General features: G+C 34.8%; 1 protein-coding gene across 8 annotated transcripts in view; it reads left to right on the forward strand.

Annotated features, from left to right (window-relative positions):
- PIK3C2G (phosphatidylinositol-4-phosphate 3-kinase catalytic subunit type 2 gamma) overlaps positions 1-26265 on the forward strand; it is a 355918-nt gene that overhangs the window by 223401 nt on the left and 106252 nt on the right. For all 8 annotated transcript variants that reach the window (XR_008663575.1, XM_055318866.1, XM_055318867.1 and 5 more), the window contains 6 exons: positions 666-846; positions 4344-4451; positions 9666-9758; positions 11192-11321; positions 17162-17298; positions 19364-19533. Coding sequence is in view for 7 of the 8 variants with exons in the window: in XM_055318866.1 (XP_055174841.1) it covers positions 666-846; positions 4344-4451; positions 9666-9758; positions 11192-11321; positions 17162-17298; positions 19364-19533 (819 nt within the window). In the remaining variant the exon portion in view is untranslated. The remainder of the gene's footprint in view (positions 1-665; positions 847-4343; positions 4452-9665; positions 9759-11191; positions 11322-17161; positions 17299-19363; positions 19534-26265) is intronic.

The raw sequence follows: 26265 nt of genomic DNA on the forward strand, positions 1-26265 counted from the left end.
TCAAATGCATCAGCTCAATCTGTGTTCTATACAGCTCTACAGAGTCAGTTTATTACTTTATTTTATAGATAAATAAAATCTCAGCCTAGTTAAAGAACTTGCCTAAATTACTTATAAGTTGTAGGGCTGAGATTTGAATCCAGAAATGTCTGAAAACAAAACCATTCTCTTGCCTTTACAACGTCTACCTCCAAGTAATCAAAGGAAGTTACTGGAAGAAAGAGAAATATGTAGTATGTGACAGTGTGGGAGCCTTTTGAAGAAAAGTAGAAAAAGGTAGGGTTGATGGCTGACTTCCAATATAATGTGGTCATTTATAAATACTATTTCTAAAATTCTTTGTCCTTATTTTAATAAGAAGTCAAAATATGTTAAGTATTTGTTATAGATAGAATTAAGAACCTGAAAAAAGAAAAAAGTGTATTGTGAATTGAAATGAGAAAAGGCAGGTCTCTTATTGATTCTTCACTCTAGGAATCTCATTAGCTATCAGATGGAATTTGATGACTGCCAACGAAGAAACAACATTTTCCCTGATTCAAGGCTGTTAAACTGCCCAAAGCCACCAAATACAGATTAATCTGAAATGCACTGATTGTTCCTGCTGGAGGTGGTTAAAAAATCAGCTATAGATACAAGAATTCTTGTTCTCTTCTTCCCTTCAGGCTGCTAAAGGATGCACAGAATGAAACTTACTTTAAAAGCTGGTATCAGAAGCTGTTGGCAGCTCTTCAATTCTGTTCAGGAAAAGCCTTGAGTGATGAGTTTTCCAAGGAGAAGAAACTTATTAAAATTCTGGGAGACATCGGGGAAAAAGTCAAGTCTGCCAGTGACCCTCAAAGACAGGTTCGTTGAAAAATTAATCTTCCTGTAGTGTTTTCTTTAATCTTTTGTTCAATTAAGTTTTAATTTCATAGCTTAGAAAGCAAATTCCTTGCCTATACTTAGTATAAGACACCCAAATTATTACTTTAATCAAAATTTTTTTCAATTTACAGTCTCAAAGTTAATGATAATGTCTACTAAGAGAACATGTTTTTTTTAAAGGTTTTATTTGTTTGAGAGAGAGAGAAAGAAAGCATGAGTGAATGATGAGAGGAATGAGAAGGGGAGAGAGAGAATCTCCAGCAGAGTCTGCACTGAGTGCAGAGCCCAGTGCAGGGCTCACTCTCACAACCCTGAAATCATAACCTGAGCCAATACCAAGACTTGGATGCTTAATTGACTGAGCCACCCAGGCACTCCAATATGGTTTTTTGATTTAAGTAGCCTTGCAGCATAAGGAGGGTACCTGACAAAAAGAAATCAACTTAAAGGCAGTTTAGCTAAAAAGACCAGATGAAGTAATTTCCTCAAAATGGCAGCACAATTCAGGATAGTAGAAGTCCAAAGGGGACTTTTTAGGGCACCTTTGTCCAGGGTATAAAATCTAGGTCTAGATTTTTCTAACACTGCACTAATCGAAATCACATTTTATTTATTTATTTTTTAAAAATTGCATTTATTTATTCATGAGAGACACACAGAGAGAGGCAGAGACATAGGCAGAGGGAGAAGCAGGCTCCCCATGAGGAACCTGATGCAGAATTCAATCCCAGGACTACAGGACCACACTCTGAGCCAAAGGCAGATGCTCATGCTCAACCACTGAGCCGCCCAGGTGCCCCTCAAAATCATATTTTAAACACTTTTTTGTCATAACAAATAAAATTAATTAAATCAATGGTGGTATGGATAGTAAAACTTTTATACTAAGTTCCATGAATGATAGTCAAAATATTGTGCCTTTTTCATCACTGATTATAATAATGGACTTGGCTCTTCATGTTCTTGATCTGATTAGAGTATTTTTGCTCTTTTTAATTATATGCATCACTAATTGCCCTCACTGACATAGAGTATTGAGTAGGTTCTCTTATGTTCAACATTCTGGATGCAGGGTGACAGTGGTTATCCACCCATTGTATTAATGACATTGTTCAGTCATTAAGTACTTACAGAGCAGGAGTTATGGATAGAAAAATGACTGAAACTTGAATTTTGTCCTCAAAGGGCACAGCTTCTCTCCGTGCACTCTCTAAAATCAAAAAGAATTTTCAACAATAATATAAAAACATTGACAGGCAAAATGTTCCAGAATTCTTTCCCACCCCAATACTTTTCTTGCTGGAAGTCACTCATTTGATTTAGAAATGCCAGAAACTCTGGCACTTCACCTCTATAGGAATAAATAAAAAATAAAAGGCATAACCATGGGATTTATTCTTAAATGGGAAACATATATAAACTCTAAATTGACAGAAAAACTTTAAAATAAAGAACATGATGAGCAATGCAAAAAAAATTCTATAATTTCTTCTTATTACTGCAGACTTACTAATTATTTTCTGGTGACAGACAAAAAGTTGAAAGTAAGTAAAATAAACTGGTTTAAAATTTATAAAATTTGGGACGCCTGGGTGGCTCAGCAGTTGAGCATCTGCCTTTGGCTCAGGGAGTGGTTCCTGGAGTTCCAGGATCGAGTCCCACATCAGGCTCCCTGCATGGAGCCTGCTTCTCCCTCTGCCTGTGTCTCTGCCTCTCTCTCTCTTTGTGTCTCTCATGAATAAATAAATAAAAATTTTTAAAAAATAAAATAAAATTTACAAAATTAGTGTATGAGAGTAGTCTTTGTTTCTTACATTTTAAGATTCCACACATATTTGAGATGCATACTACAGTTAAATAAATCTGATGCCTTTTTTGACCATTTGCATTAAATTCCAAAGTGATTTTGACATTATTCTCTCAAATTACTTTGCTAGACTGATTTTGTGATAACACTTCTTAACATAAAAATAAGAAAATAAAAATAAAGAGATGGAAGAAGCATTTATAATTTCGCACAATTCAAGTTATTGTTAGCTATTTTTTCTAAAAAGTACTAATTAGTATAGTATGGAAGTGTCGAAACACTATATTGTGCACCTGAAACTGATATTACACTGTATGTTAATTAACTGGAATTTAAATAAAAGCTGTGAAAAACCTCTTTAATAGATAATTCATAATTCTGCAAACCTACTTATAAATTTATGTCTGCTTATTCTGATAAAGGCTAGACTTTTAATATATTAAAATTGTCTCCTCTATTAGTTTTCCTCAGATTCCTAGAGGTTATTTCTTTACAGATTGTTTTTCTCTGCTGTTTACTATTAAAGCATGTCATCTCATTAAAAATATAATAAAATTAAATTAAATTAATTTTTTTAAAAGTACTAATTAAACCTAACTCTGTAAAGAAGATATTTTAGTTAAAGAAAGTAGAGATTCCCCTCCATGATATTCCTTAGGGAAATCCAGGTGTAGATAGGACAAAGGAGGACATACAGAAAGAGTGCCATGGTGGAATCTGCCTCATTTTTCCACCTTGCTCTTCTGGATTCTGAGAGCAGTATTTTCTATTATTTGCCAATGACCCAGGAGTAAAAGCCAAGAAACTCTTGGGAGTTAATTAAACATTAGTAATCTGATACCTTCATTTTTAGAATTGTACTTAAAGAGTTTTTGAAAATGGGCTAAAAGGAGTTTTTTTATATTTTGGATTATTGTTCCTCCCCCTTTTGTATCAGAAATATACTCATTGGCATTTAGTGAACCATTTGTTCAAACATGTTACTATTACTATTATCAATTGTCTGCAATTATCATTTTTTGGCCATTATTGCCCTTAATCCATGTGAATTTTTTTCTAATATGTAAATCACTATTAAGTATGAATCTTGAGAGTTACAAATTAAAATTCCAGGAAATTTTCAGAAATGGATCATGTTAATAATTACTTAAAGCAGGTATTGCAAGATGGCGGGCCACAGGTCAAATCCAACCCATTGTGTTTGTTTGAACAGAATAGTTCCTTGTTAGGATGCTTGGGTGGCTCAGCAGTTGAGCATCTGCCTTTGGCTCAGGGCGTGATCCTGGGATCCAAGATTGAGTCCCACATCGGGCTCCCTGTGGGGAGCCTGCTTCTCGGAACTCTGCCTATTTCTCTGTGTCTCTCATGAATAAACAAGGAATCTTTAAAAAATAAAATAGTTCTTTGTTTTGGTTTTGTTTTTAATTGAAATTAAAATCCTGTAGAAAAGGCATGAACTCTTTAGTTCCCCATTTCCCTCAACACTCCATATTGTCTTTAGCCTGCTGCCTCCTTATATGTGTCTACAACACCTACCTGACCCCAAAGCATCCAAGTGTGCAACCCCTGAATTAAAGAGTTTATTTAATCAATAGAAGAAAATTATAACTTGAAAGAAAATCAAGTTATTTACAGTTTCTAAAATGCTTTTCAAATGATTTTTACACAGGAGGTACTGAAGAAAGAGATTTGCAGACTAGAAGAATTCTTTCAGTGTATAAAGACTTGTCACCTTCCTCTGAACCCTGCCCTGTGTATAAAGGGTATTGATCGTGATGTAAGTCAGTTTATTCAGTAGATAAATTGAGTATTTTTGTTTCGTATTGTTTAGTTCACTGTATGTTTTTGAAATGGCAAAAACGATTTGTGAATTGTCATTGCAAGTATTTAAAAAAAAAGTAATTGAATTCAATCCAAACTATGTACCACATTTGATGCACTATGTAAGGGTGAGATTGCATTGGCCTCATCACATGATTTGTTTATTTAGAAATAAACTATCAGTTCAGTAAAAATAAATTTAAAAAGATATTTCTCACTAAATTGATTTCTCAATTTATTCAAAATGGTTGATTTGGTGACCTTATGCAGGCTTGGCTTTAATTTCATGCTATTTAGATTATGTGCATACCCATGCCTAGTACACTAGGGTATTATTAGCTACAACACCTCAGTTTTATTTAATTTAAAATTCACTGAAACTCATGTGTCAGTGTACCATATATTTTGTGATTTTACTTATGCCTGGAGTGACCTTCCTGCCATCAGAAACAATTTCTTTCTCTTTTATGCCTCTACAAGTCACACTTCTCTAGCTTAGAATTATTCTTTCTCCTTTTATCTCCATTAACTTGATTAGCCTCCTTCTCAAAAGCTTAAGAGTAGAAAGCACTAATAGAGGTAGGATCAATAAGTGAGACTTAGAAGAAAAGAGGTTAAATTATCATGCATGAACAATAAATGTTTACTTGACTGAAGTCATAATACAATCAAGAAAACAAATCCAATGATTAGGAGAAAAATCAGAGCATTATTAGTATGAAATTAAAAACTTCTGTTAAAAAGTTGGCACTGTTACCTTTACAACTTTGTTGTTTCACAGGAGCCTTAGAAACCTTCATAATATGCTACATAGCATATTTTTTAAAATAACAAAATAAAGCATCAAATTCCATAAACTGAGATATGTCTATTTGGGTGAAAATCTGAATCATTGCTACTTTTTAAAAATTTGTAACTTCTTAATCATTAGCGATATCCACTGATTAATGCTGAAAATACAAGGAAATGCAGCATTTCAAGACACGGTATCTGAAAGTAGAAAGAACAGTATGAATCATTGAATCCAGATGTTGATTTTTTGTTTCTGCTTTCTTGGTTTATTGTTGTTTAAGGAGTAGAACAATTTTCTTAGTTAAATTTCCATATGAGTCTTGGTTTTCTGTTTGTTTGTTTTTAAATTTTTAATTATTTATTTATTCATGATAGACACAGAGAGAAAGCCAGAGACACAGGCAGAGGGAGAAGCAGGCTCCATGCAGGGAGCCCAATACAGACACAGGCAGAGGAAGAAGCAGGCTCCATGCAGAGAGCCCAATACTCGATCCCGGACCCCGGAATCATGCCCTGAGCCAAAGGCAGACACTCAACTGCTGAAACACCCAGGCATCCCCAGTCTTGTTTTTTTGTGGGCCTTGGTGATATGGGATATCAGTTCTAAATGGTGACTGCTGTGGGTGCCGATGTGAGATGGTCAGGCTAAGGGTCATCAGCCCAGGAGTTACCACCCCTAGCACTCTAGCTGGGACCACACTCCTTTCCTATACCTACCTGCAGACAGTAGTACTTTCCCTGAGTCTGGAAAGTATGCCAAGTAAGCTGCCCCTTGCTCCATTTGCTCTGGTCAGCTGTGCCTGGCACAATGCTGGGCACCTGTGCATAGAGCAATAAACAGGGCAGATGCAGCCAGGTGACACTCTCCCTTTGGGAACATTTTAGTCCATCCTAGAGTCCTGCCAAACAAGGAGGTCTGAAGGAAAACACATCACATCTGAAGATGTGGTAAATGTGGCAAATTTTCAATCAGAGCCTGCATCAGAGGATCCATACTGGAAAAGAACCTCTAAGAGTGCAATGAGTATGATAAGACATTTAGAGAGACCTCTCAGCTAATGGTTCATTTGAGAATCTACTAAGGAGGGAAGCCCTATGAATGCAGCAAGCATGGGAAGAGCTGTCATCACTACTCCCACTTATTCAATATCAGAGATTCCATAATTAGGAAAAAAACTTATAAATGTGCTTTATGCGTAAAAACCTTCACTCAGAGTTCCCTACTCATTGACCTTCAAATAACTCATCCTGGGGAGACCTAAATTTCATAAGTGTAGGAGGCCTGCATTCAGAGTAAAATCCTTTTCTAACACCAAGTATGTCACACTAGTGAGAAACATTACAGTTGAATGAGTGTGAGCAAGCTCTCTGTTCCAATAAAAAGCATTTTGGTCACCAGAGAATCCATACTGCAGAGAAGCCCTGCAAGTATAATGAGCATAGTAAGGCCTGTCAGAATAAATGTCTTATTTGATGTTAGAGCCTCCACACTGGGGAATGAATACAATAAATGTAGGCAGTATGGAAAGACTTCAATCAGAACTCTCAATTCGGGGCACCTGGGTGGTTCAGTCAGTTAAGCGTCTGCCTTCTGCTGGGGTCATGATCTCAAGGTCCTGGGATCCAGCCCCATGTTAGACTTCCTGCTCAGTGGGAACCTGCTCCTCTCCTCCCTACTTGTGATCTCTCTTGCTATCTCTGTTTCTCTCAAATGAACAAAATCTTCATTAAAAAAAACAAAAACAAACAGAGCTCTCAACTTGTTGGCTATGAGCAAATTCCTACCACAGAAAAGCATTTGGAATGCAGTGTGGCAAGATATTCAGTGAGAGTAAATGTCTTATTTTACGTCATCCAACTTCACACAAACAAAAAGCTCCAGAAGAATGCAGAATGGAGACTCACATCTTGTTATATAACAGAGAACTCACATTGGTGAAAAATCCTATGAATGTAATAAGTATGGGAAGGTTCTTTGGTGATAGCATGAATTTTATGATGTCAGAGAACCCATCTGGGGAGAAAGTTTATAAATGAAATGATTGTGGGAAAGCCATTAGTGATAGTTCACAGTTTATTATGCATCAGAGAGTTCACATGGGAAAGAAGCCCTATGAATGTAGTGAGTACAGGAAAGCGTACAGTCAACATTTCTATTTTAATGTTGACTGTAGTCATCAGTAAACTACACTGGGGAGAAGCACTCAAGCCTGGCTCAATCTATTTTTTAAAGTGTGGCTCTCCAAGATGGAGGACAAAGGTCTTAGCTTTGAATTAAGCCTTCTTTCAAAGAATTTTCACCCTTGTCTCTCCTTGGAACCACTAATTACAATGGATCATTTCCTGTTTTCCTTTGGGTCACTAGGGAATGGATCCAGCATTTGGGAGAGTGGTTTTAACTTAATGTAATCCTTTTCCACTCCTGGGAAAGTAAGGACCACACACTTCATTTACTAATAGATTTCTTTCCTTTTTTTAGAAACTATTTTAAGTCTATATCATTAGTGTGTACTTCTCAAGAACAGGGGTCATATCTTCCTTTCTCTATTCCAGCTCTTCTTATTTTCTTATTTCTATTCCAGCTCTTTTATCTCATTATTTACATAAAATTATCTTCCAAGATTCCTACTCATCCTTTCCCTTCTCTTGGTTGTAGCCCTTGCAATGTACTTTTCACATCTAATATAAGTTCTCATTGTTTGCCTTTCCCTACCTAGAACCCCCCTTTTATTTTAAAAGCTGTTAGCTACTCTCTGTCACAATCTTCAAATCCAGCCCATCTCTGAAAGACTTCTCTTCTTTAAGTGCTTCTTCATTCAACCGTGATAAATGGCCTTGTCAATTATTTTCAACCTAATGCGTATGTGTATGTGTTCATATCAACTTTCTGTAGGCTCTTGGAGAATAGATACGGTGTCTCTGATACCATATGGATAGTGGTCTTTGCATACTAACTGTCAAATACAAAATATTTTTGACATGACTCTCAAAAAGTATACTGCATGTGAAAACCAAAATATAAAACAATGAAAACAAAATAGCTCTGAGTGACATAATTAAGAAGGGCTAAGTCTTATCTTCAGCCACCCTTTGCCCTTTTCCTCTTCCCTGAACTTGAGATGCTTCAAAGAGACCTCCAAGAATAGGTTGAGCATAGTTTGAAAACCACTGATCTAGACTCATTTCTAACCTAATACAGGACTTCCTAATTTGATACCATGACAGAAGGTCATATGTTCCCTGATTGATTCTTGAAGCAAGAATTCATTACTTAACAAGCAGTCTCACCCATTTACTATAAACCTCCAATTGATTCAGTAAGCAAGGGTTTCTGTTTGCTTAGGGATTAGGTTAGTTTTCTGTTGATAGGTTAAGTTAACATATCCTTTCCTCTCTAAGTCTACTGATTTCAGACTTCTCAGGAACAATGATATTTAAACTGATCCTTCAACATGTATTGATGTCATATTTTACTAAGTTGATAAATTGAAACCATCAAGTTCTTTTCCTTTATTTAGTATTGATTTAACTCTTCACTGTCAACATGAAGTCTCTAATAGCCTAAAGACATACAACCTTTTAGCATTCAGACAACTGTTAGAACATAAAAGGAAAATAACCAACAATGAAAGTGTAATGGAAAGTTGTCAATATTATAAAGCTGAAATGGAAATGCAAAGTGTAACTGAAAAAAAAGAAAGGAGGAAACATATGTTGTACTATTATTTGTAAAGATAAAAAAAAATGTTAACAAAAAGAGAAAAATAATGCATTATTTTATTTGAAGTACCTAATTAATGCCAGGCACTGCACTGTAGAAGGTCTTTTATATCTATTAGGCCATATATCTATTACAAATATGTTTGAGATAGGGACTGTTATCCCCATTTAAGTAACTTGCCCGAGACCTTGCAGCTAATAAGTTACAGAGTTCTAATTTAAATTTAGGTATTTCTTAACTCTATATTTCCTTAAAGTGTGCTGCAGAGGAAAAATAATTAAAAGAAAATAGATTTTTGAATAGCAATTTTATCTTTCAGATATTAACCAACTAGCATAAACACAATATTTACATACTACTTTGTTTATCTAAACTCCCAACATATCACCACTGTTCAGTGAGGAAAAAATGTAGTTGAAGGTTTACAACCTGCCAAGAAGCCGGATTTTCAGTTTCTAAGTAAAAGTCTTTGGCTAATAAACTAGAGTTGGCTTATTTTTGTTTTTAATAAATATAATTTCTTTGTTCCAAAGTGTAAAAATTATTTATATGTGTTACATTTACTCATATAACAAATTATACAAGAGGCCCATGATTTCAGGGTAAGTGTTCTTTTTGCTTTATTTTGCTCCCCATTTTTCTCTTCTCTTTCGGTAGGCATGTTCATATTTCACATCTCATGCTTTGCCACTGAAGATTACTTTCATCAATGCTAACCCAATGGGCAAAAACATCAGCATCATTTTTAAGGTACAGTAGCCCTCCTAAAACATCAAATTGATTTCACAGGTAGAATTATTGATTTCTCACAAAAAGAAATTATTTTAGTTGTTTTCCTCTGGCAACAAAGAGGATTCCAATTATTTTTGATTCTGCATTTTTACAGAATTATGGTACATGTCAAGCAATGATTGACAATAAATTGATCATTACTGGCTCAAGCTAGTGAACCTTCAATGGAAAACTTAAGAAGATTTGTTTCAATAAATGAAATTATACACTTTTGAGTAGCACAGAAAATGAAATGTATGACGAACCCCCAATGGGAGAGTTTTCTTTTGGTTTAGGTACTAAATTAGAATCAATATTAGCTGAAATTCAAATGATATGTTAATGCAACATAAAATTCTTATCTTCAGGCACTAGCTTATTTTAGTATTTTGGGTTTTTTTCTTTTCAAATAAATATAGGCCAGTCTTTATCATGAATTCCATAGGAAAGTAGAGTAAATGGTAGTGATAGAGGTATAGACAAGTAGGAAAGAGGGGCCAAAGAAGAAGCTATGAGTAGAAAGGAAAAATTTGGAGCCATTCAGTTAATCTAATCAATCATTTAGCCAAACCAGACAACCAGGTCTCAGAGTGAATTATTTGGTAAATTTTGACTATTTTTGAGTATAATTTTTAACACACCCATACTTTGGCTTTGACCTGTGTAACCTGAAGCATGAATGGTCACGAATCACTGGATTTTGGGTGAAGAAAAAAAATACCACAAAATTTCATCTTGCAGTATTTCTCTGCATATAATTTAGAAAGCATTTTCAAAACCAAACCTCTTAGTTTAAAAGCAGAAAACTATCCTTCCCCTTTGGACATATGCCACTTCCTTCACCTATGCTAGAAAATTATCTCTCAATCATTTCTTATTATCAAAGGCTGTGTACTCTGAAAACTTTTTAACCACCTTCATAAAATGAGAAGTCAATGATTTAAAATCTGATGAATCTTATGTTTGCTATTTATACTCCTAGTCAAGAAGCTCTTGGTATTCTAACTGTATATCAGTATATACATTTATGGCATACCAAATAATGTTTCAGTTAGAAAGAAATCTCTCTTGGCTGAGTTTGAAATTTGAATAAACATTCATGGAGCCTTTCTTCACTAGACTTTGAATCTGAGACATTGCACAATGATAAATTAAAAGATTATTATCAGCGAACAACATTCCAAGCAACTTCTAATTTAATGTCTGAAGCTTCTGTAATCATTCAAAGAAAAGTTCTTACTTCTTTGATCTTCTCTTAGAAACACAAGGTGTTCTTAGTACTAATAAAATAATTGAAATCCCCTTAAGTCAAGCTAGAAATTTATTCGAGGAAAGAAATGACGTATCCATATTTGAAGGCTTTTAATGGAATTCAAGGAGAAATCCAGAGTCTATGATTTTGTGTTTAACAGGCTGGAGATGATCTTCGTCAGGATATGCTTGTTCTGCAGATTATTCAAGTGATGGACAATATTTGGCTGCAGGAGGGCCTGGATATGCAAATGATCATTTATAGATGTCTATCCACAGGAAAAGGTCAAGGTCAGTATAGATTAGAAAGTGATTTGACTTACATTATTTATCTCAAACATTCGCTGGTAACATGACACCAGACTTTACACAGCCTTCATTTTAGACTATAAATTTTAAAGTCAACAGAACTATACAAAGCCATTCCTTTTTCTTAAAAAGAATTATTTTCAAAAGTGGTAAGCCAAGTAATTTACATAGAATATAATGTCTTTTTTGATATGAATTAGGATTTTGACAATCCAGATGTTAACTGTGGTGTCCCTTTGTGTGTCTTTTGTGTGTTCTTTTCTCTGTAAGATAACAGAAAAGCTAACTTATTCAAAAAAATTCAATTGTTGCCTATTAACACAAAATTTACAAAGTTGCAAATGCTTAAAGGGGTTCTGAAGATTATAAATACATTACAAATATGCATTTACTTTCTAAAAGACTTTTGAATAAACCATAATATCAGTAGTCAAAGATGACCAAACATGCAAATTTTGAATGTACTTCTTTTCCTTTATAAAAGCCAAATGTTAATATGGAAATATAATTACATTTATACACATTTTCAATGAAAATAATGTCGATAGTCCACCCAAATTATTACCATCACAGGTAAAAGCTGTACTTAATTACAATCACCCTGAATTGAAATAATTCCTAAGATACCTTATAATCTTTTTAAAATGTGGTCACTGCCACCCAGGACTTCATTAAACTAATTGGTAGGAATTATAGCAGATAAATCTGTATTTTAAAAAGGATAAAAAACCAGAGAACTATAAAAGGGACTAGAACCATGTTGTCGTAGTTGTTATTCAGGCAGGACTGCAATTTAACCTAACAGAAAACTATCGCTGTCTGCCCCCCAGTTCCCGAGGTCCCATCAATAGGCTCAGTACCCCAGCCAACTGTGATTTGAGATTGTAGAAACTAAATATGGAAGCACCTCTGCATTAGCTTAACTTGCAACCTGATACTTCAGGATTACTCTGTTACAAGTCATGCTACCCAATTATTTTGATTCTGGTAATAGGGCTTTTCTTCCATGGCAAGTGGCCACCTCAGAACCCTTTCTAAATCTCTATTTCCTAGAAGAGTCTTTATCATTGTTACTCTGAGATTGTAATTCCTTGTATTTACTCTCCTTTTTCTTATGTAAAATAACTTAATTCTTTCAAATCCTAATGTATTGCAAGAGTAAAAATAAAGCTGGATGAACCAAGCTGAACTTCTTGATGTCACATGGATCACCATTTCTTCAGAAATTGAATACATCACTGACCTCAAGTGGAATTCTTCAATTGCATCTACTTATTTCTCAGTTTAAAACTATAGAATGTAACACAGGCTAGATCTTTTAAAGTTAATAAAATGATTCAGCAAAAATGAATTGTAGGTCTGCCCAAAGTTGTAGATGTCATAAGACAAACAAGCTATTATTCCCAGCTATCTACCAACAATCTTCTATAGTTGTTAAGGCTTGAAAGGGCATTACACTGACAAAATACTTCTTTGAGAAAAATAGAGATCATTAAAGCAAACATCATTTTTGGGAGGTCAGGTTCCATTTTTAACATGCTTCCAAGGCTTATTAAATATCTATTGTTTTGGGGATCCCTGGGCGGCTCAGTGGTTTAGCACCTGCCTTTCGAGTCCACGTTGGGTTCCTGGCGTGGAGCCTGCTTCTTCCTCTGCCTGTGTCTCTGTCTCTCTCTCTCTCTCTCTGTCTATCATGAATAAATAAATAAATAATTCTTTAAAAAATATATCTATTATTTCAAGAAATATCACAAATGTAAGGTAAGGAATACTAAAATAAGCTAAACAGAGTCACTGCCCATAAAGGAGAGTATATTCCAGGCTGGAAGTTTGTATGACTTTATCAACATTATTGTTTATTATAATTCTGACTACTTTGCATATGATATCCTAGGATATCATGAGGGAAACCATCAGGGAAAATAAAAATTCTTTAAGATTTATTTTATCACTGGCTCTCCAAATTCGATGGACATAAAAATTACTTAAGGAAATTGGAGGAGTAGATATAAGTAGGCTCCATCCAGGTACTCAGGTTTTCTACTTAGGCATTGAAGTCAAAATCAAGTCTCTGTGACTGTAAAAAGCTGCTCCAGTGTTTGTTATGCACCCCACTCTGAGAGTTACTTCCTTATATGATACCACCTTAAAAAGTTTTGTCCCTAAGAATGCTGCTATTTAAAATATGATCCATGAACCAGCAGCATTGACATCACCTGAGAGCGTGTTAGCAGTGCAGAATCTCAGGCCTCACCCCTACCCTAAAGAGTCAGAACCTACATTTTAACCCCAAGTGATACATACATGCCCTAAAATTGGAGAAACTATGCATTAGAGGACAGTAAGAATAGAACTACTCATATTACTCAATGCACACAGAATTGTTATAAGTATTTAAAAGGTGTATGATACATACTAGCTTAAACATATAAAATGTAATTTATGGCTTTAATTGATAGACAAAACTTAGCCACCATGATTATTATAAATTAGGGGCAAGGTTTTCAGAGTAGTCAGCAATGTAAGTATTATGATAAATGGCTTGGGATTTAGCAAAGATTAATTCCCTGAAGACAAATGTGATCTGAAAAGTAATTGACATTGCCACAGCATTGTATCTAAACTGTGCTAATAATCGAAGTCTTAATTTTGGTCATGGTCAAATGTGAGGCACTGAAGCACTGAGGACCCGGATAGGAGGTGATTTCCCTTTAGGAAGTATCAAGTGAAGGAATTGGAAAAATGAAGAGGGAAATGTTACTACTAAATGTAATGTTGAGATGCCTGGGTAGCTCTGTGTTTGAGCATCTACCTTCTGCTCAGGTCATGATCTCAGGATTCTGGGATGGAGTCCACATCAGGCTTCCCACATGAAACCTGCTTCTCCCTCTGCCTATGTCTCTGCCTCTCTCTGCGTATCTCTCATGAATAAATAAATTAAATATTTTAAAATAAATAAATAAATGTAATGTTTACATTTGCTATCTCAGTTAATACACATGAGAAAATCTGCACAAGAGCCAAATACGTTGGCTGTAATACTGAGGATATGCCCAAGATTTACCTCTGCTGCTACCTCTGTTGTTAGTTTCTCTTTCTTTAAATATATTTTATAGGTTATTTCTGTAGCCATTCGATATTCTATTCCCACTCCCCATATTTAAGTTTCTTCTGATCCAGCAGTGCAGATGCCTAAAGGTCACAACTGGGCTATTAAATAACAAGAGAGGTTAATGCTGCAACCAGTTACTACTGGACAAATCCAGCACAGAGAAGTGTTTCATTTACCAATATGGTGATTTGCATGCTTTTTAGTTTAATTTAAATACTTTTATTTTATTTTTATTTTTTTATTATAAATTAATTTATTGTGTTCAATTACCAACATACAGAAAAAACCAGTGTCATCCGTTCAAGTGTTCCCTCCGTGGTCAACATTCACCACCCCGCCTTCTCCCTTCCACCACCCTAGTTCATTTCCCAGACGTTAGGAATTCTTTATGTTCCTGTGTCCCTTTCTGCTATCTCCCACAATTTCTTCTCCTTCCCTTATATTCCTTTCACTATTATTCTATCACAAAGAGTGAGAACATACACTGTTTGTTCTTTCGCTAGACTTACTTCACTCAGCATAATACCCTCCAGTTCCATCCCCGTTGAAGCAACTGGTGGGGTATTTGTGTTTCTAATGGCAGGTAATATTCCTATTGTATATTAAACCACATTTCATGTAATCCAATCATCTTCGATGGGCAACGGAGGCTCCTTCAACGTTTGGCTCTAGTATTGGAAGTCCTAGCTATCGCTATCAGACACAAAAGACATTTATAGGCCATTAAATTGGCAAGAAGAGTCAAACTCGCCCTCTTCGCGATGACATGATATCTACATAGAAAACCCAAAAGCCTCCACCCCAGATTGCTAGAAACTCATACAAGCTAATTTGGTAGGTGGCAGGATACAATCAATGCCAGAATCCATGGATTTCTATACACTTACAATGGACTGAAAGGGAAAGAGAACATTAATGAGTCAATACCATTTACAATTGCACCCCAACAGCTTAAGATACTAGGACATAAACCTACCAAAGAGGTAAATGATCTATACCTAAAAACTATAGAACACTCTGAAAGAAATGGAAGACACCAAGAGATGGAAAAATATTCCTGCTCATGGATTGGCGAATTAATTTGTGAAAATGTCAATGCTACCCAGGCAATTTACAGTTCATGGCAATCCTATCACATACCATGGCCTTTTTTCAGGACTTTAGAACAAATTATTTTAAGATTTGTGTGGAATCAGAAAAGCCGATAGAGGGGAATTATACAAAATAAACCCATAGCTGGGGGGCATACAATGCAGATTTCAGGTTGTACTACAAGCTGTGGTATCAAGACAGTGTGGTACTGCACAAAAACAGACAATAGCCATGGAATCTGATAGAGAATCAGAACTGGACCTGAACTTTAGGTCAACTAATATTCGTCAAAGAGGAAGACGATCCATGGAAGAAAGACAGTCTCGTCAATAAAGGTGCTGGAAAAATTGGTATCAATTCAGAGAATGAATATTGACACTCTCTTGCACCTCTACACAAAGATAAACTCAAATGGATGGAAAATTTAAATTTAAATATATTAATAGATAGATCATGAAATAGTTTTTAAAATTCAAGCACCTCGCTTTTTATATAGTTATATTTGGTTCTTTGGTCTCTTAGGACATTTAAGTTTTCAACTCTTGAATTGCCAAGATTGTGGAAATCAGAAATTCTAGACTTTTATTTCTTTCAATGCTTTTATTTATAGAACTGCATATTACAGATTTCTTTGTGGACATTAGTCCTGGGACAGTTTTAAATACTTGGTCTAAAGTGCTATTCTGTACAGAATAAAATCAGAAGATTTGATAATATTTACATTAATTTTTTTTAAAAAAGATTTTATTTATTTGAGATAGAACATGAAGGGCAGGGAGAGGCAGAAGCAAATTCTCCACTGAGTGGGGAGTCCAACGCAGAACTCAATTCCAGGATCCCGGGATCATGACTTGAGCCAAAGGCAGACTCAACTGACTGAGCCACTCAGGGGCCCATTTTTTAAAAAGATTTTAGAATATATTTACATTTCAATAACCTTAGAAATACAACGAAAGAAGCCTTGTTGGATACATGATCTGTAGGGCAAAGGTCCTATTCAAGTTCAAACAATATCTGCCCTCCTTTAAAAAATTATTACCATAGTTTCTCTTTAATGTTGACTAAGAAGGAAGAAGCAGGCAGCTCTCTACATGTTTACTACAGTTAATCTGTTCACTCCTAGAAATGGGACACTTAACAGTGAAGCCTTTATTAACCTGAACATTGATTTTTATAATATATTTGAAAAGTTTGTTATAGCAATTGCATTTGGTTCTCTTTCATCATAAATATGCTTGTTATTACAAGTTTGCCCTCCCTTAAGCTGTAAATGAATGCACAAGTCATACATTAATTAACCCACTACTTTATTGACTCAGTGGGAACTCTGTGAGACTAGCTAGATTGGCTCTCTACTGTAGTTCAAGAAAAAAATAGTAAAGCTTCTGATAGATCTAATCCAAACACTATAAGTAACCCATTGCTCCCCAGAATTTAGGAAAACTTAGAAGGAAGGCAGTCTAGATAAGGTTCCTTCAGAGAAGAAGGTTTACAAAGAAAAGGATCAATCAACTAGTGCTGGCAACTATTGTTGCTATGTAGTTCAAGATGTGTTTCCTACGTATTCCTCATCTTGGGAAGAAAGAATTATTTCAATAATCTCTTTTTTATCAACCAGGATTGGTGCAGATGGTACCCGATGCCATAACCCTAGCAAAGATCCATCGCCATTCTGGACTGATAGGACCGTTGAAAGAAAACACAATCAAAAAGTGGTTCAGTCAACACAACCATTTAAAGGCAGATTATGAAAAGGTTTGTCTTGCTGCAGCTAATTTTAAGTAATGTATTTAAATAAAAATATGCTCTGGATCCTCAGCTATTGTGATTTCTGAAAAAGTAAATTAAGTACACCTTGAGTTCTAATTCACTCAATCATCAGTTTAGTAATAATGATCCAGTTTAAGTAGCATATTACCTAGATAAAATTTCTATATTTGGTTTTACTTCTAATAACTATCTCTTTTGAGATGATGCTTCTTGAAACTATCTCTTTCAAATTCTTCTCCTGTCTGTACACAATGTCTGATTTCTATAAATCCACCTCCTTCCTTTGCAATGCATTTCTTCTGCTGAGCTCTACTTTTTCATGCCTTATTCTTTCAGTATTTGCAGAATGCATAATTGGTTTTTTTTTAATATCTCAGAACTTAACAAAATGTAGTGTTTTATTTGACTGCAAACACTTTTTCCCACTTTCATGCTGGCATCTAGCCTGCTGTGTACCATTGTGCAAATTCTGCCCATCCCAGGGCTCACAGCTAAGAAGATGAGTTGGTTACAGATAGTCTTTGTTCCACTTGCCGAGGCATGAACTGGTACAACAAGGTCTGCCCAGAGGCAGGGGCACCTTTATACTAATTCACACAAAGATACAAGGTGGGCTAGCATTGAATTTGCTCAAAACTGTTCAGAGCACTGAAATTCCCTCATCCTAGGAAATCCCTCAGTCTTGAGGAAACTGAGATGATTGGTCATCCTAGCTAGCACAGGCCATGATAGAGAAACCCAAGAGGTCATCTACTACAGATTTCTATGATATTGGAATAGAACAAAATGCAGGCTTTTGGGAGGTCAAATAACAAAGATAAGATGATATTATCTTGAAATCTATTTTTAGCCATTTTGGAGATTATAACTTGAGTTTTGCACAAATCTCTGGGGCTATATTATTTGAGATGTCTTCATATACATTTGTTCTTCACAACTACCATGTAAAGGCATCTTTTATTATCTTCACTTTATAAGTGAAAAATGTCTAGAGAGACTAATTAAATGACTTGTTCAGGCACTTGGGATATCTAGAATAAGACGTGAAATTCAGTGACACAGATTTCTACTCCAGCATGTCAGCCACACCTTTCCAGTAGTCCTATTACTGTGACCCAACCAATCACTCATGCTTACACCATGGTTACAGTTAAAGTTGCATCATTGTTGAAAATGATGTATACCCAGAAAACCATTTTGAAGATAAAGAGTAATTTTGGCAAGAAATCTCTATTTCTTAAAGAAACAGAAGCCATGATTGACTCAGTGTGGCGCCAATCTGCTTTCCCCACATAGACATTCACTGATATATACTGTACCAAAATGTTTTTGTACATCAACTGGATGACCTATTTGTAAGGATAAACATAAAATATTACGTGTATCTCAATATGGCTTTTTTGTGTTAAAAATTCAAATATCCAAAATTGGTATTTTATTTTTTAAAAAATATTTTATTTATTCATTTGAAAGAAAGAGAGAGAGACAGAGAACACAAGCAAGAGGAGCAGCAAGCAGAGAGAGAGGAAGAAGCAAGCTCCCCATTGAGCAGGGAGCCTGTTGTGAGACTTAATCCCAGAACCCCAGGATCATGACCTGAGCCAAAGTCAGACACAACTGACTGTACCAACCCAGGTGCCCCCGAAATTGATATTTTACATTTCTTTGGGGATAGGCAATATTGAGCCATATTGCTCCTTCTTTTACTTTGAAAAAAAAATCATTCAATATTGTATATTTGAGACATAAAAAAAAAAACCCACCAGGAATCCTCCTCAATAAACTATGAAAATTAGATCCAACTGAGTAAAAGAGATATTTTGCACAATTTCAACAAAAACATTCATCTATTAGGGCCAAAGAATAGATGTTCTTCTGTAGCATATCAAGAACTAGTCATTTGATCATAATCTTCTCTTCACTGAGATGTAGAAGTGGCTCTCGATTATGTAATTTTGCTTTTTATGATATTTTTTACCATTAGCTCTGATGCTCCTGCATTTGCTTATTTTGTCTGTTGTTATCTTTGTGTTATTTTTCAACTGATTAGGCCTTGAGGAACTTCTTCTATTCCTGTGCTGGCTGGTGTGTGGTAACGTTCATCCTGGGAGTCTGTGACCGACATAACGACAATATCATGCTGACAAAGTCAGGCCACATGTTTCATATTGACTTTGGAAAATTCCTAGGTCATGCACAAACATTTGGAGGGATAAAAAGGTCAGTGTGCAAATAATGTTTATTACAGTAATGAAGCAATACCCTAGAGTGATATATAACATGCAATGTCATAGAAACCCAGCAAATGACTTGCTCCCCATCTCTTACATCCCTCTAGATGACATAAACATGTTTATAGAAGATTGAAGGAAATATTTTTTAATAAATTGTTAATGGAACAAATTAAGTTTCCTCAAATTCTTAATGGACTTCTCCCATGAGATAGTAATCCAGTTCCAGTTGGAATTGTCTGAAATACAGTATATTCATTTTCTTATAAACCTTGAATGAACAATGAGGCATGAATTCATGCTCTTAATACATCTGCTATATTGCCCAGAGCAATCACCACTTCTGGTCTACATATCATAAAACTAGCACATTTCCTACACTGAAATAGCCTTGAATCATTCAAAAAATACCTAGTGAGCAACTACCATTTAAGGCTCTAAGGATATAACAGTAAACAAGGCAGACACAAATCCTGATTTCTTTGTAATAGAGATGACAGACATTAAACAAGTTAGCATGCAAGGAAATAATATGAAGAAATGAGGAGTTTAACTTGATAATAAGAAACTGACACAAGGAAATGGGGTGGAGAGTGGAGCAGGGATGCTATTTTAAAGAAGCCTCTAAGGAGATGAGAGACAATTGTGTAATTAATGATCTTCCTGTGTAAATCCATGAGAATAGTATTCTAAGAAAAGAGAATAGCAAAAATAACAGTTGTGAGCATGGAAATAAGCCTGGTATGTTCCAATAACAAGGAGGTCTAGGCCTAGAGGTAGATGGAAAGGGCAACCAGTAGGGGTAAAGGTGAAGAGTTCAGTGGAAACCAGATCAGGTAGGGCACTGAGGACATAGTACAGAAGTTCCCTTTTGTTTTGGGCTCAGGGGCAAGCCATTGATGGATTTCAGTGGATTTCAAAACTCTTTCCTTCTGTCCTATGAAATAATGAGACTAGTTAGGAGTCTACTACAATGATTAGGGCAAGACCTTAATGGAAAGGAGGTGGTAAAAACTGACAGATTGAGAATGTATTTTGGAGCGAGAGCCATAGAACTTGCTGATTGATCGGACACCTGGCCATGCTAAAGCAGGTAGAAGAAGGATGGAAAACATTCAAGGATGACTCCTGGATTTTTGGTCTTAATAATAATTATATCATTTACTGAAACCTAAAAGACTGATGGCTGAGTAAGTTTTTGTTTTCCTTTATTTGAACTGGGGCAAGGAGACCTAAAGTTTAAGACTAAAAGTCCCTTGCTTTAAAAAGATAATTTACCTTAAAGTAGAAATGAGATCAAACCATTCTTTTTTTTATTTTTTTTTATTTATTTATGATAGGCACACAGTGAGAGAGAGAGAGAGAGAGAGAGAGAGAGGCAGAGACACAGGCAGAGGGAGAAGCAGGCTCCATGCACCGGGAGCCCGATGTGGGATTCGATCCTGGGTCTCCAGGATCGCGCCCTGGGCCAAAGGCAGGCGCCAAACTGCTGCGCCACCCAGGGATCCCAGATCAAACCATTCTAAAGAGTAATCAGTCACTTTTAGCTAAAAGTAACTTCCCCATAGAAGAAATAATAATGACTCCTACAATATAGCATGATGAACTTTCATTAGATGACCATTATCTGGCATTAAAATGCCAGCATAAACTACATAATATCTCCTATTTTGTAGAGACATACAAATGGAATCTTTTCACTTGCTATTCTTTTCAATATATTGCCTTCTATACTGACTGCCTTGAGAAAATTCTCCACATCCGCATTAATTCCTTAAAAAATCTACTGAGGATGGTCTGTGTGCTGAGGACTATTATGACCCTGGGTACACAGAGGTTAATAGTCCACATTTACTACCTCAATGGGGCTTGCACTTTCTTAGAATACTGGAAGACAGCACATAAATAATCACTATAAAATGTGGAAAGAGCAGAAATAAAGAGTTGTATGGACTATCAGAACATCCATAGAGGCAGAATACCTAGTTTATGAAAGACAAATGTTAATTAACATACATGAGCATATTACTTCCTGATATAACTTGTTTTCCCTAGAATCCACTCTATCCCAGAAATTTAAAGATTAGATTACAATTTTGACATCTTTACTTATTTATGGTCCACTGGAAATTTGGGTTAACTCTTATTTATTTAAACAGCAACAGTGTTGACCATGGGGTGGTTAAAAAAGGAATAAAAATATTTCAGTCCCACAGAAAAATGTTGAGTGCTGTAATGGAGATATGTACCAGAGCTGATAGAAAAGGTGGATCCCAATTTGTTTGTTTATTATTAATATTAAAACAGTTACAACTGCTTCTACATTTGGCAGAGTTTTATGACATATTATATTAGTTTCAGGTGTACAATATAGTGATACAACATAATATATTTCAAAATACCACAAGTGTAGTCACCATCTGTGACCACACAGTCATTATATTATTAACTATAACTATATTCCCTATGCTGTACATTTCATCCTGTGTCTTTATTTATTTTATAACTGGAAGTTTGTACCTCTTACTCCTTTTCATCTATTTTGTTACCCCCTACATTTCTCCCTTCTGGTAACTACCATTCTGGATATTTATGAGTTTGTCTCTGGCTTTTTATTTGTTTGTTTCATTTGGGTTTTTAGATTCCACATGTAAGTGAAATCATATGATATTTGTCTTTCCCTGTCTGATTTATTTCACCTGGTATAATACTCTCCAGATTCATTCATGTTGTCATGAATGGAAAGAATTCATTCTTTTTTATAGCCAAGTAATATTACATTGTGCCAATATTCCGTTTCATATATGCCACATCTTTATCCATTCATCTATTGATGGACATAAATATAGAGGTGCATATATATTTTCAAATTAATGTTTGCATTATCTTCATGTAAATACCCAGAAGTGGAATTAGTGAGTTGTGTGGTATTTCTGTTTTTAATTTTTTGAGGAACTTCCATATCACTTTTCGTAGTGGCTGCACCAATTTACATTCCCACCAACAGTGCGTAAGAGTTTCTTTTTCTCTACATCCTAAACAACATTCATTATTTCTTGTCTTTTTGATACTAACCATTCTAACAGGTTTGTGGTTTTGATTTGCACTTCCCTGATGATTAATGGTTTTCAGTATCTTTACATATATCTGTTGGCCATCTATATGCCTTCTTTGAAAAAAATGTCTATTCAGGTTCTCTTTTTTTGGCAATTTCAAATCTTTTTTTTTATGTAATATCTGAGGTACATGAAAATGTACCCCACACAGAGCTTCACTCATAGTAGATTCTTAATATTGCTTATCAGGTAATAAATCACTCATAGGGAAGCCCTCAATCATTCAATAATTATTAATTCTATGAATGAAAATGAAGTTGGCACTGACTTCCCTTGAGATTATTGATTACTGTTCATCAGCTAAGGGGGCCAACTGCAGCATTATGATCCATTTGGATTATCATTTGCAAGATTGTATCTCTACCAGTGGCGATGTAAGGCTCGTTAGCAGTGTCTCCTTGGATTTCTCTATTGACACTGATACTTCTTCCCTGAGTTTAACAGTTAAACTGAACTATTTCTACTCATTATTTCTCACTCTATCTTTTGAATTGTATTCTAATAATTTTCTTCCAAGTCTCTTTTGGCTGTTTCAAGAGTTCATTTGAATGTTGTTTCATAAGATAGCTGACTTCTTTTGTTCTAGGACCATTGGTTGTTCTTATTGGTTGCTAGGTTGGCAGTGGGCTTCTTATAAATTGAATCTCTGTATTCCCCTAGAATACATGAACATTCTTAGTTATACTACATTTTTTACCTTACACACCTGATCTTTGGGGAAAAGCCTAGCTTCACCTAGCTTCTTCTAAACACATAGTAGAAATATTAATAACCTACCCATAATGGACGAAGCCAGGTATTAAATCATACCCTAGGGCTATCCAAATCTCTCACAGTCTAGCAAGGCCATATCATGCTCTGGTAATAACCAGTAATAACCCAAGATCATACTCTTAACATAAAATGCTACACCCACTGGGATAAGAAAGTACATGTGTTTCTACTATTGTCTACTCCTTAGAAACATGGAGGAGGAAAGTATTTGTATAACTTAAAAAGTTATAACTTTTTAAGTTATACAAATACAAACTTATACAAAGTTTATACAAACTTAAAGTTTACAAAAGATTACTAACACATATCAACTAATTTCATTTCATAATACACTTGTCTAAATCTTTGCTCAACTGCACATAAGGAGTAGTAATTTCCAGTAGTTGGTTTATGGGTTGGCAAAAAAGAAATCACATACACACTGAAGATGCCCTCTAAGTTGTAGAGATACCCTGTAGCCAAGGATATAGCATTTGATAATGGATATTGGCAGGCCAACAGAGCAGAACCAGATATAGTATATCTGGGGATAGATTTTCTTTTGATCTTTGGTTTCCTTAAGAAGAAGAGAAAACTGATTTCTTTCTGGGCCATTGTCCCTTTATAGTAATGCTTACATCACCATTCATACTAACCATCTATGTGATTCTGTTTAGAAAAATATCCATAGACATTGGCCCTCCTGATTCTTGGATTATATTGAGTCAGCTCAGCAGCATCCTCATTTGGAATTCTTGTCCAGATGTCCCTGAACCATTCCTCTGAATTCACTTTCCCAGAAATCTGGAAAGCCCATGCTTAGACTGAATTGGAGGTTCCTGTAGACTTTCTAACTTTGAAGAAAGAAAAAAAAAGTCTTCTCAGTTATGAATATGAAGAATTTCAGATACTGTGTATAAACAAACAATCCTTCCTTACTGGTTTTAATTATAAGATTAGATAAAGAGGATTTATACCATTGGATTAAATCACAGGGCAATTCAGCCCTAGCATTCCTTAATGATTCTGGGGAAAATTTCTAGCTAATCCTTACAATGGAAACAATGAAGAATTTCACCAATTTCTGAAACCAATTGGGTTTTCTTTTGAAATATTGCTTAATTATTATCTTCTTTCTCTATTTTCTCTCACAAAGACTCAAATTAAAGTGGTTAGCAAATTATACATCCACAATTTTTCACTCAAAGTTCCCCTTTAATAATGATTTCTATATAACATTTTTTCATTACATAAAAGATATTGTAATATACTGTAAATTTCAACTTAATAATTTCTTGATGGTAACTTTCTTTTACAGAGGAGAAGAAATTAAGGAACTCCTTTTATTTTTTTTTTTAAGGAACTCCTTTTATTAGTGATGTTTATTGATCTTCTAACTCATTGTTTCATACTTTTATTTTTTCAAACCATATTTTCAGTCTATATGGTCTTTCACTTCAGTAACGCTAGACTTGCATGAAGTCTTTAATTTGAGAAGTTATATGAATGGTGGTCAAGGTCAGATACCCTGGAGATAGACTGTATGATTCTTTTTTTAATTCCATACTACAATGTACTATTGATGTGACCTTGAAAAAAATGACTTCTCTGTATTTCAATTTAGATTTTTTATGAAACAGATTTTTTGAAGATTAACTGATAATGTAAAGTGCTTAGAAGAGTGCCTAGCATTGAGTAAAGGCTCTAGAAATGTTGTTATAATTAACTGTAGTTTAAGTATTCCAAAGGAAGTGACAAGAAATAAGACTGTATCTCTAGGTGATTATCTTTTTTTTGTGTGTTTAAAATGATCTAAATGTCTTATTTTGGTACTTTTTAAAAATATGCACTCTGAAATTCATGAGTTGAACAATTAGTCTTTAAAGTTCTCTGATTCTGAGGCTTGTTGACTGACAGATTGGATTGCATTGCAGTATTCTTGAGATTTATTTAGACTATAAGGAATTTTACCAAATCATTCCTGACTTCTGATATCATTTCAGACATAAGGAAAGGTGTGCTGGGCCTTGTTCATGCTAGTTTGCAAGAGTGTATTGTTTGTATTCTTTCTCAACTCCGTGTTCAATGACATTATTTTGGTAACCTGAAATCAGCCATAATGGAAATATATACACCATGAAAATTGGCAAATGTCACAAATAAGAGCTGCTTTTTTTTTCTACATAGAAAAGTGAGCTGGTTATTAACTATATACCACCATACCAGAGGACATAAATTCATTTAAAACAAATGAAAAATCATTCCAGAACACAAACAAAATTCAAACTCTTTTCTTTTCCTATTTCAATATATGTGCTGCTGAAGCAAGCACTCTTTTCTTTTCCTATTAAAATATTTACATAAACATAACCAAAATATTACATATCTTTTTATAGCATGGTTTTATACCCTTTTCAAGTTTTATCTCAATAAATCACCAATCACCAAATATAATTAATCTCAAAATTTTCATTTCAATATTAGTCATAAAAATTCCTGTATCTAAAGCCAATTATCTTCAATAGTTAATTACCACTGATTTAAAAATTTGTTTAATCCAATTTGAGTATTGTCATGTTTATATTCTAAATAAACTCAATTTAAAACTATCCTTAAAAAAGCAACTCCTTTAGCAGATTAAGATTTTTTGTCTTGTTCCAATCATTCTGGTTTAATGTTATATTCATAGTAATCCAAGTGCTATATAGGCATTAGTGATCTCCCACATGCTTTAGTTACTACCTTAATGTATTTTGAAATTAGGTAAGTCTCCTTGGTCTATTATTCACACAATTGTTTATTAATAAACATTGTGGTTCTTTTTACTCAAAGTAGGCCTCAGTATCTGAAAA

The sequence above is a fragment of the Nyctereutes procyonoides genome, unplaced genomic scaffold (assembly GCF_905146905.1).
Source record: "Nyctereutes procyonoides isolate TBG_1078 unplaced genomic scaffold, NYPRO_anot_genome, whole genome shotgun sequence".
In the NCBI taxonomy this organism is placed as follows: domain Eukaryota; kingdom Metazoa; phylum Chordata; class Mammalia; order Carnivora; family Canidae; genus Nyctereutes; species Nyctereutes procyonoides.